The 17063-nt window shown below is 50.1% G+C and overlaps 1 protein-coding gene across 2 annotated transcripts in view; it reads left to right on the top strand.

Moving 5' to 3' along the window:
* Window positions 1-17063, top strand: part of GALNT14 (polypeptide N-acetylgalactosaminyltransferase 14) — a 95639-nt gene that overhangs the window by 65152 nt on the left and 13424 nt on the right. For both annotated transcript variants that reach the window (XM_048297743.1, XM_048297742.1), the window contains 7 exons: window positions 1366-1487; window positions 5866-5953; window positions 6608-6692; window positions 8130-8233; window positions 12619-12745; window positions 14780-14872; window positions 16189-16272. In XM_048297743.1, the coding sequence (XP_048153700.1) occupies window positions 1366-1487; window positions 5866-5953; window positions 6608-6692; window positions 8130-8233; window positions 12619-12745; window positions 14780-14872; window positions 16189-16272 (703 nt within the window). The remainder of the gene's footprint in view (window positions 1-1365; window positions 1488-5865; window positions 5954-6607; window positions 6693-8129; window positions 8234-12618; window positions 12746-14779; window positions 14873-16188; window positions 16273-17063) is intronic.

The following is a 17063-nucleotide window of genomic DNA, read 5'->3' as shown; positions in this document are numbered from 1 at the left end:
AGCTGTGAGTCCAGGTCAGTGTTGGGTTGAGGAGAGTGAGGAGTGGAGAAGGTTTTTTTCTCTGTGGATTCTTTCTGCAGAGGGTTTCAGCTCTGCAGGTATGGTGACAGGGTGGCATCAGGCCCCATGGGTGTAAGAGACATTCCTGCTTTGGCAGGAGAGTAAGGGAGATCTCCACAGACCTGCCCCTCCTTCTCACCTTTCTCCCGTGTGTTATGGGGGTATGTGTGTGCTCATCTCCAGCAGCTGATAGACCTGCAGTTATTGGTGCTCTGTAAATCAGTCAGAATGTGGGAACTCAACCTTACCTTGCTGAATACATCTCTTAAACTGTATCCCTCAGGGGCTGCCAGGATTTGGGAAGGGCAAATGCTTGGAGGCTGTTCCTTAACCCCTTTCCCCTAGGGAATTTTAATATGAAAGTCAGTGACCTCCTGCACAGTCCTAATGTGTGCTGCTCCCTAAAATCCTTCTGTCTCTCTTTATCTGCCTCTATGTCCCCTTGTATTGCCACTGTTTCGGCTTCATAAAGAAGTTCTGCTCCCCTTGAGTCACCTGTGTCTTTTCTTGTTTGCCAACAAACCATCTCCTTTCATGGTTCCCTTGAGCAACCACTTCAGGCAGGAGAAGTGTTGGAAAGCTGGTTAACTCCTGCATAAGTAGGAACAGGGCATCTTTAAGAGCAGTGGTCTTGCCAAAGTCTTGTGTGAAATCCATGTGTGGTTTCCATGACCTCCCTCTTTTTTCATTTTTCTTTCTCACAAGCGTGTGCAGCAATCCCTTCCCATCTCCACATGATTCCCAAGTTCACTGTCAGAACCCTGATGAGCCAAGCCTCTTTCCTGGGTGGAAAATGTTGTTCCCATTGAGCAGTGCCCTCAGGGTGGGAGAGAAATCTGAGAGTCGCTGGGACATGGAAAGGATCACAGCAGGGAAGAGGCAGCGGTCTAGGAAAAGCTTAATTTTGTCACAAGGTGATCCCATCCTCAACTTCCCTGGCCCATTCCCCACTGCCTCACATCTGTGTTAGATTTGTTGCCTGCAGAGGGTTATGAAAGCACTTTGAATCATGTTTTGTCCCAGAAGGTGACAGCAGAACTAATTGTGCAAACTACATATTGTTATAAATGCCATAAGTCAGTAACCTTGGTGGAGCCATTTATTTGTGTTGGGGATCTTAGGAAATGGTTTGCATACCTTGCAGCACTGGGAAGGATCCAATGAACCTGGGCCATGTTTTATCTGGATGGGATTTAGGCAGGTCAAAACCTGGGAGAAGCACGAGTGCAGGAGACCCTGCTGGAGGAGGCTGGGGGTGTTACCCAGCCATCTGGGCAGCAGCTGACGTGGTGTGTCCCTGGACAGGTCTGATCCGGTCCCGAATCCGAGGAGCAGACACGGCAAAAGCAGCTGTGCTGACCTTCCTGGATAGTCACTGTGAGGTGAATAAGGACTGGCTGCTCCCTCTGCTGCAGAGGATCAAAGAGGTGAGTGCTCCTGAGAGACAGGGTCACCCTCAGGGAATGCATGGCCGATGGCCCCCTCCTCTTCCTCTTAGTGGGCCTGACCATCCAGCCATAACCAGCTGCATCCAGGCATCCAAGTAAGGGGTACAGAGGGGCCCTTTGGGGTACAAAGTGGTGTTTTCTGGCCTTCCTCCACTCAGGAGGCAGGTGGGATGTCTGTGTGACTGGGGAAGCATGTGGGTGGGTGGGACAAGGTGTCTCCTGGGGCAGCGGGACTCTTTAACTGGCAGGCACAGGTTGAGTGGTGATAGGGGAATATGTGGGCAGTGCTCCAGCAGAGATTTTAATTAGGCTCATGTAAAATGCTCAGTGATGATGATTTAAGGGAGTGACGGCTCCTTGAATAGGGGCCGAATTTAATTTCATGCAAATTAAGTGCTAATAAATTGATTTAATAGGATTTAAATTCTGCTGATTTCGGAGCAGACAATGACATTCGCCTTTCTCCGGCGGCACGTCTCTTGCCAGACGTGCACACAGAGGCTGCTGCACCTTGTCACTTGAGTCAGGGGAGCTCTGTGCCCGTGACCTGCTGGCAGCAGAGTGCAGGGATTGAAGCCTGCAGCTCTGGTGGAGGTGCACCATCCTTTCCCTTTGCCGTGCCTTGTTTGTTCACCCTTGCTAAACCTCTGGCTCCTGATTGCTAGTGTTAATTACTCAGCAATTTTATAGCTACTGAGCTACATTGACATAAGGGCAGCTGAGGAGCAAGGGGAGGCTGAGGTGGTGGGTCATGGAGAAACTGCCTGGCTGGTGTTCACGATGCCCTCATCTAGGGCATCCTGCTTTTCACGTCTGCAGATGTGACAGCTGTGATGGCTGGGCTGTGCATCCACTCTCTGTGTCAGCAATGGGACGGGGGAAGGGGGGCACAGCACCAGGTCAGGTCCCTTCATGTGGGCGAGGGCAGTCGGTGCTGCTGGCACTCGCAGCATAGCCAGCGCTGGAGAGGTCCCAACCTCGGTTTGCAGGCTGGGCCACAGAGCTGCTGATAGATGGTAATGTAATGAAAATGGTCTTTTCACATCATCGATCGTGCCTCCAGTAGAGCTGTGAGAACACATGCTGGGATATCCTACTGGAGCCTCATGGCTGGCCTGGCCAGGGTGGGATTCACTAGTGAGCTTTACAGCATCACTTGTTCCTCTGGGTGTTTTTAAGGCAAGCGTCCTTGCTTTTTGCCAAAGCCCTGCTGTTCTTCAGTGAGGAGTATCCAGAGCAATTGCATCTTTCCCAGGCAGAGCTTTTGATGTGTTTTGTCAGGAGAAGGACAGTGAAGGTGGCAGGAAGGGGGCTGGCAGATCTGCTGTCCCACGCAGCTCCGGGACAGTGCCCCATGTCCGGCACCCATGGGGTGGGTGAGCGTGAATGCCATGTGCAGCATTGCCGTAGGAGTTTCAGTGCCTTGTGGTCTGAATGCAGCATCAAACGCACACATCACCTCTGTGAACTCTCCTGGATTCAATCTTTCCCCAGCTGGAAGTAAGGCAGTCTGTAAGCTTGCAGTGCTGCTCATGCTGCCCTGACCTTGCCCAGTATCTTGCAGCCTCAGGCAGCAGGGGAGATGTACTACAAAGAGTGTTGAGGGCCCTGCAAAGCCAGAGGGGTCCCGCTTGCCTGCTTTTTAGCTGCTCACAGAAGCTGCGGGATAAGGGCAGAGTCCTCAGTCTCCTCCTTCCCCGGCCCACCATACCCATCTTTGTCAGCAGGGTTGAAGTACTGCTCAGTGAAGTGTATGAAATGTTACTGCTGCCACCTTCAGGTTGTGCTCAAGAGATGGGCTCCCTGTCCAACTGCTCCATGAGGATCAGCTGCCTAGGAAGGGCATTTTCTCACTCTGTTGCACCCAGGAACAGTCTGTTTTGAGCTAATGTGGTTTACGTTCCAAGCAAATGAGCGGTGAGTGCCTCAAAGCACACCCATCACTTTTGCACTGCAGCCCAGCCACCCTGCGCATCGCTTCTCTTATTTTCTCAGCCAGAGCAGCTATTCCTGCCACTTTCCATGGTGGGAAGTGCCAGAGCCCATGTGTGCCACCGTGCACCTCTGTGGCGGTGCCCCTTAAGCTCCACCTTGAGCTCTCCCAGCAGCTGATGGTTTTCCCCCCACGGCTGATGCTCACTGGTGGGCGTGGGCAGCACGTAACCAGCATATGGATTTGGAAGCAAGCAGGAAGAGCAAGTGATGGAGTGTGGGGGAAAGATAGAAGGTCTGGGGGATCTCAGCCCTGTGCCTGAGAGGGTGTTTGTCTCAGGGAGCAGCAGTGATGGTCAGTGTCTTGCACCAGCGTGTTTGCAAAAGCGTGGTTGGGAGTGTGTGGGCCTGGGCTCTTGTTTTTACTTATGGAACAAATATCTCTAAAGCCATTAATGGTGCATTTCAGGGCAGCTCTGAGTAACTTTTCTAAAAGTGTAATTATCCATCCTGAGGTATTTTTACAGTATGACTCAACAAGCTCGCCCCAAAACTAGATTTGCAAATGGGCACTGGGATGAACCAGTGAATGGTGACCCCCTGCTCCCAGCTCAAATACCCCCCACTCTGATGCTTTCCTGGGAAAAAGGAGACACATGAGGGGCAGCCTGCCTAGTCTTTGCCTAATCCTGCTGTGGGGCCACAGGAGCAACTGTGGCCCTTTTTGATGACCATTACAAAGTCAGGATGTAGAGGCTAGGAGCCACGCTGCAGCCAAGGTCCTTCTCCAAGTGTGAAATATATCTGTAATCTTCAGGCCCATTATTTAGAGTTTTTTCCTGTTGGTTTAGGTGCATATATTGGTGTGTTTGAGAAGTGCATTGCAGAAATGAATTCTGAGGTTTGTGAAAGAGGATTGGAGGTTTGGGTGTTGTTAATATTAACATGCCCTGGCATGGGTGGGTATCAAAAAAACCAGAAAGATGAAGCTGCCTATAATAAGATTTGGTGCTCAGCCCAAAATAAATCATAGCAACAGCGCTGTGCTCTTGAGCATGCCTTGCTTTTCTTTTGAGGGTCAGAGAGACCTCCATGAAAGCTGAGTAAATATAAATGTTCCCAGGATGTGGCAGGGAAAGTGAGGCAGGAAGAAGATAGCACTGCTCAAGGTTAGTATTTTGCAGTAATGCACTCAGCCCCAGATGTGAAGGGGATTTTTCTTTCAAGAAGGTGTGCTGTGCAAGGAGTAGCAGTGGAATTGAAATTGGGGGTGAGTGTCAGCTAGCTAGAAGTGCTTGCAGGTAAGATGTTTGAGGGGCAGGTTTTAAATGAGTGGATGCAATCCTTTCCCTGCAGTGCTCAGCACACAAAGCAGATGCTTTGCTTAAAACCTTTCCCCTAGCCTCAGGCAATTAAAGGATGCTTGGCTGTACTGAGCTGTGGCAGCTTGCGTGGCACTGTGCAGCAGCCACGATGGAAAGGCTCATCGTGCTCGGATATGACTTGTGTTTCCCCATGCAGTACAGAGGTACAGCAGACCTTGCCCTTTCAGTGAGATGTTTGACTGACAGAAAGTGATGGTGAGATCCCTGGCTTGACCCTGTTATGGAAATACCAAGTATTTGTCATGCTCAGTTGGAAAATCAGCTCTCGTCCAGCTCCCAGCTCATGGCCTCTGGTTGCTTCTTCCTACAGCTGCATTTGAATACTTCTTTGTCAGGACTAATTTCTAAAACAAAGTCTTTCCCAGTGAGAGAGCAAGCCCATGTGTGCTCAGATGCTTTCCTTTGTATAGCTGTGAAAAAACAATTTGATCTGGCGAGGGTAAAACCTTGAAGTTTGAGCTATAATTGGAGTTTGGGATTTTTGAAAAGAAAAAGGGAGATAAGAGACCAGTCAAAGCTGTCAGAGTCTCTTCCTCCTGTAGATATTTTTGTTCATAACTGTTTGTATAATCTCTTTGCCCATAACAAGATGTTAATTAAATCACCACCAACTATTTTGAGTAAATCAGGTCTTTTTTTTTTAACCCTTTCATACCTTTGGCAAAACTATGTATTGCCATAGTTGGTGCATTAAAAAAAAATACCCATATTTAAGCTATTTGGCTGTGTTTTTCCTCTGTCATTTCAATTGTCTGTTTGTCACTTGACTTCTGAAATCCAGTTAAAAGTACTTAAGGGAGGTGAAAGGGGAATATTTTGGTGAATTTGCAAAAGGCAGAAGGAACTTTGCATCCAGCCCAGCTGGGTGCCAAGTACAGGCACAGCCTGAGGAGGAGGAGGCAGTAATAGGCACTTGTCCCTGGCAGACCTGAATGACGCCAATGTTTCCAGCCCCTTGGTGTCTCCAGGAGTTTGGAGTCCCTTGCCCAGTTTGAGTGGTGCCCTCTGAAGTCATGGGTCTGTTTGCTTCTGCTTTGCAGGATCCCACCCGAGTGGTCAGCCCCGTTATTGACATCATCAACCTGGACACTTTTGCCTACGTGGCAGCTTCCTCAGACCTCAGAGGAGGTGAGTCCAAGCTTTGTGCATGTCCTGTGGGCATCCATTCCATGGTGGGAATGTGCACTGGCCTTTGCACCACACCTCTCTTTCCTGCTGCCCCACAAAAATGCCCAGTAGCACTGCTTGGTGCTCCCGCTGGTGGCTCCACACACAGGTGGGTGTGGCATGAGGAATGCTCTTGCACTGAGAAATGCAGTGGATAAGGCGGTCAAGCAGGAAAGAAGGGTCACATCAAAGCCCCCCTGGGCAGCACTGGAAGTGACAGGAGGAGATGGGGGATGTCTAGGCAGCAACTGGAGGATGCGAGTGTACTGCTTATTAGTACGCCTGTGCTATTTGTAGCACGCAGTATCCATCAGAGCGTGCTTCTGTGTGCACAGGGGGACTAAGTGAGGTTTCAGCTGCAGCTTTAATTCTGACTTTTCCTGCCTTTGGAGCACTTGACTTTGCAATTGTAATGCAATGTGTTGTTTCTTGTTCATATGTAGTTGTAAAATATGTTAGGCATTGGACTTCTCTCCCAAGAGCTGCGTCTCTGTGGCTTAAGTCATTTGAAAGTGGGGAAAATGCTCCATCAAACACAGCTTCTGCAGCCTGCATTGCCTCCTAATCCATATCAATTTCTAATTTCCCCATGGCACTTCTCTACTCTGGTTTTAGGTTTTGACTGGAGTCTGCATTTCAAATGGGAGCAGCTTTCCCCGGAGCAGAAAGCCAAACGACTTGATCCCACCGAGCCCATTAAGTAAGTCAGGAGGGGGAAGAAGGCACCTGGCTAACGTGGGGCAGGACAGGCCTCTCATGTGACCTCATGTGTGTCCCCGTGGGGCAGGACAGGCCTCTCATGTGACCTCATGTGTGTCCCCATGCACCGTAGCAGTGTGCTATTTCTTCCAGGGCTGCTCTGAACTTCAGGTGCCTCTGGTGAGCTCCTGGCTAGCCTGGGTTTTGCAGTGCAGCTTCGCCTTCCAATACTGAAGCCTGAGATTGCCACAAAGATAGAAGGGGTGTATTTATGGTTCCTGGGGTTTTGGGAGTGCTAAGGATTATGGTTAGGGAAAAAGCCCAGTGCTGTAGACTACTGCTTCCCTCAGCTCAGCTACCACTTTAAAAATAAGGCAGTGTCCTCAGCCCTCATGATGAACTTGGTGTCTAGTCCAGCCTTCCCAGATCCGCACTGCTCTTCTGGACCTCACTGAGGACTCCTCAGAAATTGGGGTGTGCAGGAGAGGGAGCAGAGCTGAACAGGAGAGGAGATGCCATCTGTCCTCATGCTGTGGGATGGAGGGGGTCCTTCATTCTGCTGGGAGCTGCTGCTGGCAGCAAGCCTGGTGCTGGTGTCTACAGCCCCAGCCAGGTGTGAGGTGTGGGCACCAAGTGTTGGGGGAAGCTCAGGGCCTCAGAAGGCTCCCAGGGGAGAAAAGCACTGCTTCTCCTTAGGATGCTGCTGTTAACAGGAGCTCTCACTGGCTTCCCAAAGGCTGGCCTTGCATTCGTGATCACTCTGCAATGTAGGGCACAGTGGAGATTAGCCTGGGCACAGCAGTCACCCCAGCTCCTCCCAAGCCTATGCTGAGGCATCCACAGTGTCTCCAACTGAATGGAGATGGCACTTGTGCCAGCAAACAGCAAGTCTCCTCAAGCTATCTTCTGGGTCTGCCCTCCCCTCCTCCATGGGCTTTCTCTGTGCAGTTTTCTTAGCTAATCCAAAGAAAGAAAAATAACCCTAGTTTGAAATAAAGATCACACAGCTAGTGATGGCTTTTAAAAAGCCCTTCTGAATTGGCTCTGCCTTCCTCTCCCCGGTGGAATGGTGCTCTTAATAGGCTGGCTCCAGGCAAAAAGCCCATCTGAGTGAATAACCCCTCAGTGCTAAGTGCATTTTTGATTCTGAAGCCTACAATCAGGGCTGTGAACTTTGGGCTTGTAGGAGTTGTGCTGACAGGTGCATTAGCCAGTCATTAAGTGCCAGGCAATTTATGATTGACAGCAAAACACCAAGGCAGCCGAAAGAAAGGCTCAGATGCATTTTGAGGTGTTTTGTCCTTTTCTCAGTGAGAAGGTGATACGTAGGTAATGTCCTGGTGATGGAAGAGGAGGCAAAGGGAAGGGCTGCTTCTGTGCATCCAGGTGCTACAGCAGTGCTTGAGAGGGTGTCCTCTTCTCCTTGTCCCTTCTGCAGGACACCCATCATTGCTGGGGGGCTGTTTGTGATCGACAAGGCCTGGTTCAACCACCTGGGGAAGTATGACAGTGCCATGGACATCTGGGGTGGGGAGAACTTCGGTGAGTTGTTCTTCATCTTCCTGTGCCATGCTGTATTGGCTTCCTTTTCAGAGTCATGCCAGATGGATACAAGGTCATTTTGGACTTTGCTTTGAATGCTGTGGGTGGTTTCCTTCATTTACAGTCATAGGTTGTGGTCTTAGGAGAGTGAGGGATCCAGCAACCATGAATGATGGGAAGTGAGCAGTTGTTGGTACTTGGGACTGCCTGCTTTGATTTTCTGTAGGTAAATACCCTAAACCACAGAGTTTTCAGCTTTGGTGTTATCAACAGATGAGAGAACACTCCATGCACCCTCCTATTCCTTCCTGATCTTATTTTCTCCTTAATAAAGCAAAGAATATGTCTTATTCCATTAATGACAGCATTTCCAAGCTATGAACTGAGGTATCAGTGCCTCCTTGAGTTTGCAGAGTACCTGTAGCTCCATCTGCATACAGCAAACAGGTAGCAAAGTAATACGGCTGCTTATCCATTCCTGTGTCCCTGGGTGGCTGACTGCTGCCAGGCTCTCTGTGATACCATCGCTTCTCCTGCACCAAAAAAAAGGGTTGAGCTGACCTAAATTCAGTCACCTCTGGCCCTTATCATGGGACAAGATGGGCATTAAGAAATCTTCTGCAAGCACACTTGAGAGGGCACATGAAAGAGGTAACAGCCTTGTCCACTTGTCAAGCAGAGCTGGATCGGGCTGGGCTGTTCTCCCTTTGAAGCCATAGAGATGCTGTGGATCAGGACAATTGACTGTACCCACGAGAAAAGGGGGAAGCACTTGATGCCAGGCAGATGGATCAGAACCTGGCTTTAATAGCTTGCACCTCTGGGGAGTGCGGCTAGCCAGGAAGGAAGGCTCTTGTGTCCTAAAACATGATGCTGTCAGTCATCCAAGGGAGCAGATGCTGCCGCCTTGCAGGAATCCATCCGCTGCCTGGCACTGTTGTTTCCTTCACGTGCCTTGTCCCTCTAGATACATTTTATTTATTTATATCATGCAGTAGGAATCTCACTCTTTCATGCTTGCTCTCTGTGGGCGGGTATCTTGCCTCTGGACTGACCTGAAGTATCTGAGTGGGGTGGCTGTGAGGAAACCTGGGAGGGGAGTGACAGCCCTGCCGCCTCCCCTGCTGCATCAAAAGCCCAAAGAAAGCACTCAAGAAGGGAACTAGACAGGAGAAAAGGGGGAGAGGGACTGCCATGCTGTGCCTGACCTGCTGCCTGTCTGTGCTCATCATTCGTCTCTGAGCTGCTCCTGGGACATGAACAGTGACAGCACAGCCTGCTCTTGGGGGAAGCTCCATCCTGGCAGCTTGTCCCCTGCCAGGCTTGTCCCATGACACGGCAGGCACTGTGCTCCTTACGCCTGGTTATGGCCCATCCTACAGAGGAGAGGTTTCCCTTAGGGATGCTGTGCCCCAGGAGGCTGGGCCTGACCAAACGTGCACTGGCTGGGAACTGAATGTGCTGCAAGGTGTACCAGGGCCTCATGTGACAAAGGAAAGCAAAATCAGGGTTAACATTGCAGCAAAAATGTGCAGGCCTGCATAGCAGCAGGGCAGAGCCTGTCTTGCCCATCGCCCTGGGAGCAGAAGTGTGCCCAGCTCACAGCTCCATCTCCTGCAGGTGCAGCAGTCAAGGGCAGCGTGTCCCATCTCTCCTTTGCACCCTGCTGGCCCTGGTCAGCTCTGGGCAGGGAACGGACAGCAGGAGCTGACCTGCTCATTTTGGGTGCTTGCAGTGAACCATGCTCTTCCTGGTAGCTTAGTCCTGAGGGGCTGCAGGACTCTGGTCCCCAGGAGTAGGGCTGCTGCCTTTAATGTTACTGACAGGGCAGCTGGAGGGGGCTGGAGGATTCAGGCAGAACAAAAATGAGTGTGTTTGGCTTTGAAGGAGGACACCATAAGTGTTTTGCTTCTTAAATTTACTGAATTCCCTGTAGATGAGTAATGGCAGAATGGACTTGCAGGCCAGCAAGAAGTGCTGGAGGTATTTTGCTGAGTGAAGGCCAAGTCCAGTGCACCCCAACATGTAGTGCTCACACCCCTCCTGGGGGTCACTTGGAGGGGCCACTTGTGCTGGTGACATCTCTTGAGGGTCAAGTGAAGGACACTGTTGATTCCTGCTCCCCTGACTCCTCTGAGCTTACCCTGTACCATGCTTCAGTTGGTGCTTCAGTTTACCTTCCATTAGGGCACTTTGCTCATGGCTGCCTGTCTGGAGACCTTGTTTGTTACTCGCCATGGATGGCTCCATGGATCATCCCTACCTGTGGGAACTCGTGCTTTCATTGTTTCTGCTGTGCCTGGAGCAGGCTCTGCAGGGTGCAACTAGTCTGAAGCAGAGAGCTCAGACTCCTCAGCATCTCTTGTGCACTGTGTCCTCATTCCAGTTCACAATACACAGAGATCACCTCTTCACTGGGCTTTGAAAAGATCAGGCAAGGACTGACTGGTGTGAGTCTTTCCCTTTTAGCACATCAGGGAGCTGCTCTTCTCCCAGGCCGAGAAGAAGGACCAGAGGAGGGGAAGGCACATTGCAGCAGCCACGCTGTGCTCCACAGCTGCTCAGCTGGTTGTCCCCTTGTATCAGGTGCCCTTGTGACTGACACAGCAGTGGCCAGTGCTGTGACACGCAGACAAATGACAGCAACGGCCCTGTGCGAGGGGCAGCGAGAGCAGCAGCTCAGAGTGGCCACATCCTGCCATAATCTCATTTCCCTGCACCTGTGATTAGGGTTGCTCCCAATATAGCACCAGGACATGGCACAAGGGCACGTTTTATTGGCCTCTTAATACCCAGCACTGGGGAAAGTGGTGAGGCTCCAGCTGCTGTTGGCAGCTCTTGCACGTAAACACGGCAGTGAAGGGAAAGGGAGGGAATTTCTGGAAAGGAATACTGCTCCCTGCTGAGCTTTCCCACTCCTGCCATTGCTTGTCCCTGCTGCCAGGGCCAGCTGTTGGGGATGGGATCAAAGCCTTGAATTTTGGACTCAGACATCAAGGCAAGAGGGCTTTGCAGCTGTGCCAGCCTCCCATTTCCATCAGCTCAGGAGCAGGCGGGTGTGCTGGGAACGGGATGGGAGCAACATGAACCTGGCTCCCACCTCTGCAGCAACTCAGGGCTGAGCTGTGTGTGCTGAGAGGGCTTTGGAAGTCCGGGCTCCATTTTGCCTTTGCTCCGTGAAGCTGTGAGCTGTTCTTGGAGGGATGGAAGCTTTGTAAGCCAGCAGTGCCTGCCCTTGGAGGAGGAGGAGTCCTGTCCACACTGCCCAATTGGCCTTCCTGCCACAGGTGCTTGTCTTGCCAGCATCCGACCTGGGGACAAGTGCTGGCATATGTGAGGAGACTGCTGGGAGCACAAGCAGGCAAAGACAAGAGGTGTTCTTCTGTCTTAACTCTGTACTTAAATGGGGGTGTGCATGTGAAAAGGAATTATTAGTTTTGAAGTAGATACATGCTTCATATAGCTCTGCACTGTCCACGGATGATAAAACAGGATTTGAAGAACTGCAGAAGCCTTTTCATTTTAATTTCATTTCTTTTCCACGCTGGTTCTGTCTGAGCATGACTGTCTGACAATAGAGCTACAGATTCATAGCTTCATAAGCATCAGGACCAGATGGGCCCATTAGATCAGCCATTCTGCTTACCCATCCTACCTCATCCAGCTCCCTGCCAAGAGCTTTATAACTTCTGGTGTCAATTGTGCCACAGGCTCATTTTCCTACAGAAGGGCCCTGTGGGCCAGCCATAGAGCGGCTTGGAGTGACTGGGAGACATTTCCCATACTGAGAGCTTATCCAGATTTTTGGGATAATCCCTCCCACTGCTGACCTTTCCTTGTGTGAAGGTGTGTGCCTTACTTAACTGCAGCATTGGCACTCAAGGCCCAGAGTACCTGGGCAGGGTAAGCTCCTGTCCATTTTGGGGCAGGTGATGGATGCACAGCTCTCTGTTCACTTTGCAGAATCAATGGTGGATTGATAATGACAGCTGTAGTCATTAATGAAGAGAATTCATAGCCTCTCCTGGTGAACTTGACAGCCCTTTGGAGGGAAGTGACTCTGAAACAGGCAGTGCAGAAGTAATAAGGGAGGCACAGAACTGGCAAGATGATTCTGCGATGTATGAAAAGGGACCTGTGTACCGTCTCACGCTCGCCATTGTGGTAGCACCTGCTGTGCTAGAGGCAGGTTTCAAGTGCACTGACTTCAAACAGCTTGCAAAGAAGCTTTGAAATGCGCTTTTAAGGCTGTTGTGCCTAGGAAAGCCCGTCTGGTAATTGATTTACCCTAGTTTAATGTTGCAGAGGATGAAGTAAGAGCTAACACCAGGATTCAGACTTGTCTAGGACAGAAAGACAAAGTGCTGAAGCTGCTTCTCTTACAGAAATCTCTTTCCGGGTGTGGATGTGTGGAGGGAGCCTGGAAATCATCCCCTGCAGCCGTGTTGGGCATGTCTTCCGGAAGAAACATCCGTACGTCTTTCCAGAGGGAAATGCCAATACATACATTAAGTAAGTGGTTTGTACTTGCTTTGTTTTTTCGTGAAACGGCCTTGTAGGGAGTGGGGGAGCAGAGAAGACAAAGCAGGAAAGTTTGTTTGGACAACTTTGAAATATCCTTGGGCAGGAATTTCTTGAGCTGAAGAAAACGTAAGTCAATACAACTGTCCCATAGGATTTCTCCAGCATCGAGAATGTGACAGAAATAGGACATTTATATGGTAACTTTAATCAGCACAGAAACGGAGGGAGGGCCCCAGCACATCCCTGAGCGCTGGCTACCGCGACATAAAATGGTTTAGACCTTCAGGTCGTCAGAACACATTTATAATGACCTGAAATCAGGCTGCCAGCAACGTCTGTCAGTAGCCAGTGACCTTGGCTGAGGGCTCAGTGTGGCTCAGCTGAACCAGAAAATTTGGTTCCCAGTGCTTCTCTGGGAGCGGAGCCGCACAGCTTGCTGGAGTGGGTGGCTCTGTCTCCAGGCTGGTGCTCTTTCCTGAGCAGAGGCAGCAGTGGGCTGCACCTGACTGGCATGGACACCAAAGGAACTGCCAGGGCATGCCAGCTGAAGGGGACCTCTCCTCACACGCAGGAACGTAGACTGAATCAGGTTCTGAAGGGCTGCCTGAAATGGGTTAAGATCCAGGAACCATCAGGCAAAGAAGGAGGAAATCCAGAAGTGGGAATAGGCATGGGAAAGATGATGAGAGCAGCCAGTGAGGTCAGGAAGGATATCCTCCATTTTTAGAGTTTGAGGCTGAACGTTGTTGCTTAAATGAATGACAGAGAAAAGCACTGGGGGCACTTAGAGTAAATGCAGGGTTGTTTCTGAGCTAGCCTGCAGCTGTGAGTGCTTGCACACCAGGCTTGCCTTTTAGTGTGGGCTTCCCACTGTTAGAAAGAGCCTGCAGCATTTGTGAAGATCCAGAGTTACTGCTGGCCCAGGCTCTCTGCAGCTTCCTCAGCCTTGAGACAAGGAACAGGGGGAGTGCAAATTACACCTCTCACTAACACCTAATGTGTGGTTTCCAGCCACACAGTGTGTGGAGCAGGAAGGGGATGGCAGTGATGGGCACAGGGCATTCATTGCTGGCATCAAGGAGCAGAGCACAAATTTGAGAATCACTAGGAGGGCTCTTGCTTTCAGTAGTGAAGCCAGACTACTTCAGAGGGGTCTGGGATGTGGCAAGATCTCCACTGTCAGTCGCTGCGAACCTGAGTGAAAAGGTGGTGCCTGCATTGCATCACCTGCAGGAGGAGCAAGGGGAGCTCGAATGGGTACAGCTCTTCTGATTCCTTGTCAGGAACCGGCCTCTGGGGACTTAGGGGACGTCTGTGTCATGCCTGGGTGTGAGCCTTGGCGTTTTTCCCCGTGTTTCTTGTAAACTGAAATGAGATCAGGAAGCCAAACAAAGGAGCCCTGCACTTTAGGGAAGGTTAGGTACAGATGTAGACACTGATTTAGTCATCTCTTGAGCAAGAGCACTTAGACTACTGCCCTAGAGAGAGGAAGAAGCCCATTAATCAGCAAGGAACTGAAAAGCAGTCTGGAGAAATGTACCTGTAGGCATCAGGAGCTGGGGTGTTATTAAGCTTAGGGTATCTGCCAGCCTTAATGTCATAGTGTATAGATTGAGAGGAGAAGCAGCTTCTGGATTGAAACAAAGGAAATATTTACAAATCTTTGGCACACTTTCCAGAGCTCCATCCCAGCCACTAAATAAAACCCCAGGCACTCCTGCCTTGGAGATGATGCTTAAGAGAACATGCAGTTCTGAGTCTGGTGGATGCAAAGCATCCAGCTGAGTTTGAAAGGGTGAGTTCTTCACCCGAACTTTATTTGGCCGGATGTGTTTGGTCCCTGGGTACTGGCAACAAAGCACTACCTTCTCTAGTAGTGAGGGATGGGCTGGCTCAAAGGGGGCTTGGGTGAAGACCGAGCCATGGGGGGGGAGGAGGGCAGGATGGACCAGTTGGTGCGTTTTGGGAAGTGTCACCTCGCAGGCCCCCTGGGTTTCACGCGCGTTCCGTTGCCTCCCTCAGGAACACCAAGCGCACGGCGGAGGTGTGGATGGACGAGTTCAAGCAGTACTACTACGCCGCCCGGCCCGCAGCCCAGGGCAGGCCTTTTGGAAAGTAAGGGTTCTTCCTCTGCTGCCTGTGCCCTGCCTGTGCCCTGCCTGCTGCACTGGGTGCTCACGGTGACATCCCCTGCTGTGGAAACCCGCCTGCATTGTTTCTGTAGTAACAATTAAATGCTAATGGCAGGCACGTGCTACAGCAGTGAGGTGGATAAACAGCCAGTTTAAATGCTGTGCTGGTTTATTGCAGTGAATAAACCAAATCCAGGTGGGGGAAAACCCCCTCTGCCTGTGTCCTGCGCTTGGCACTACATACAACTACTTATCTCAGGGCGGAGTTTGGCAGAGAGAGTCCAGAGGTGTTGGTGGCAGCTGGCAGACAGGAAAATCATCAAATTTTTGACCTGCTGATGCTTTATTGGAAAGCAGCGAGTGCTTTGTGTGCAGCGAGTTTGCCATTCCTTCTGTGAATAGCCAGAAATGCCTCCCTGTCAGGAAAACTGTAAATATCTGTGTTGTACTTCTCATTTTCACATGCTCCTCTTTGCCTCTTTCCTTCAGACTCCAGGGGGTTCCAAATCCAAACCCAAATTCCTTGTGACCACTCTTCAATCTCCAGGATAAATAAGTTGAAGTCCTGGTGACTCCCCTGTTTTTAGTGAATGAATATATCCTCCTCCCATCCATCAGCACAGAATGAACAGCTCTGTCCTGTTTAGTGTAGGAGGGTATGGAGAAGTTGACCTATGTGAAAAGGAGGTACTGGAGGCTTCTTGACTACTCCATAAAAGCCAGCTCATAACAGCTTCAAGGGTAGAGGTTGGCCCAGGGAGGAGCTGGAGTTTCTAAAATGTCACTGTACATAATCCCTCAGTAGAAATTTTGTCCTGATTCATGAAAGAGAAGAGTATTTCACTGTGTGATTAAATTCTGCTGGCTTACAAGCATGTTTAGGTGCTCTTGCAAATCAAGGCCTCCTATAATCCTGTAAACCAAGAGTAACTTAGAATAGCAAGTAGCATATATTAATTTCCTGGTACGTTAATATATTCAGGTAAGGGTCATTGCATATACTAGCATACATTTTTTGCTAATCATTTTTAAATGACTGCTCTTCCATGAACCTTTTCAGCTCCAGACTCCTTGTTAAAATGACAATATGTCATCATGCTATGTTACCAAGTGAGACCTCCAAAGAGACAGAGATCCAAACAATCGCTCAAGCTCATGCAGAGAGAAACCAGAGCTGCTGATGCTCTTATGTTTGCTGGCTATGCATTTCTGTTGAGTTTCTCTCAGCCTCCCTTTTTGGTGTGTTGGGTCTCACCTTCATCATTTCCATTGTATCTCTGTGATACTTTCTTCCCACAGTGTCCAGAGCAGAGTGGAACTGCGGAAGAAGTTGAAATGCCACAGCTTCAAGTGGTACCTGGAAAACGTTTATCCCGAACTTCGGTATGGATGTGCGATCTCCACCTGCCTCCAGCAGGCCAGTGGGATGCTCCATCCCTCCCTCCTGCCCCACAGAGCTTTCCTCTGCCCCAGAGACATAGGCACCCCCTCCCTCAGGCCTCACAGAAGGGCAGAGTGAATTTTGTGCTGCCTTTAAACACAGCTTGCTCACAGTGTGACATACTGCAGGGCTTTGGAGATCCTTGGGAGTCCATTCCAACTCCAGATATTCTGTGATACCTGCTTCCTCTAAGCTCTTTGCTGCAGGGCTGGTGAGGGACAAAGCACCAGTTACTCCCATTTGCTCTCGGGGATTCATTACGTATCCTCCTGCCTATGCTGTGGAACAGGCTGTATAGGGAAATAAGAGAGATTTCCTCACAGAAGTATCCCAGGGCAGAAAATCCACCATAGCCTCTGCTGGGGTGTTTTGGTACTTAATGACTCTTGCTTCCTAAACAAGCACCTAATTTCCAGTCCTTTCACACTGTTCTGTGGCACTCAGGGCTTCTCTGTTGTAAAACCATTCACTCTAGGATTTTATGATTTGTATTCAGATGGCTCTGCCTTGCTTCTAGCCCAATGCTTTGCTAAACATTGTTGCTTTTGCACAGATATCTTTTAGTTACCAATTTACTCCAGAAACCATTGCATTCATTCCCCTGGTGCCTATCAGGAGCCATCCTCAGAAACGATGGTAAAGTTCTAGAGATGTCTCCATGGACCTGCTGGTGCAATAGCTGAGTGCAGAATCACTGTGTGAAAACGATGATTTATAGCCATTTTCTTGCTTT

This window comes from Corvus hawaiiensis, chromosome 3 (genome assembly GCF_020740725.1).
Source record: "Corvus hawaiiensis isolate bCorHaw1 chromosome 3, bCorHaw1.pri.cur, whole genome shotgun sequence".
Lineage (NCBI taxonomy): Eukaryota > Metazoa > Chordata > Aves > Passeriformes > Corvidae > Corvus > Corvus hawaiiensis.
Note: the sequence above shows the minus strand (reverse complement) of the source record. Positions and strands in the feature narration are given on the sequence as shown.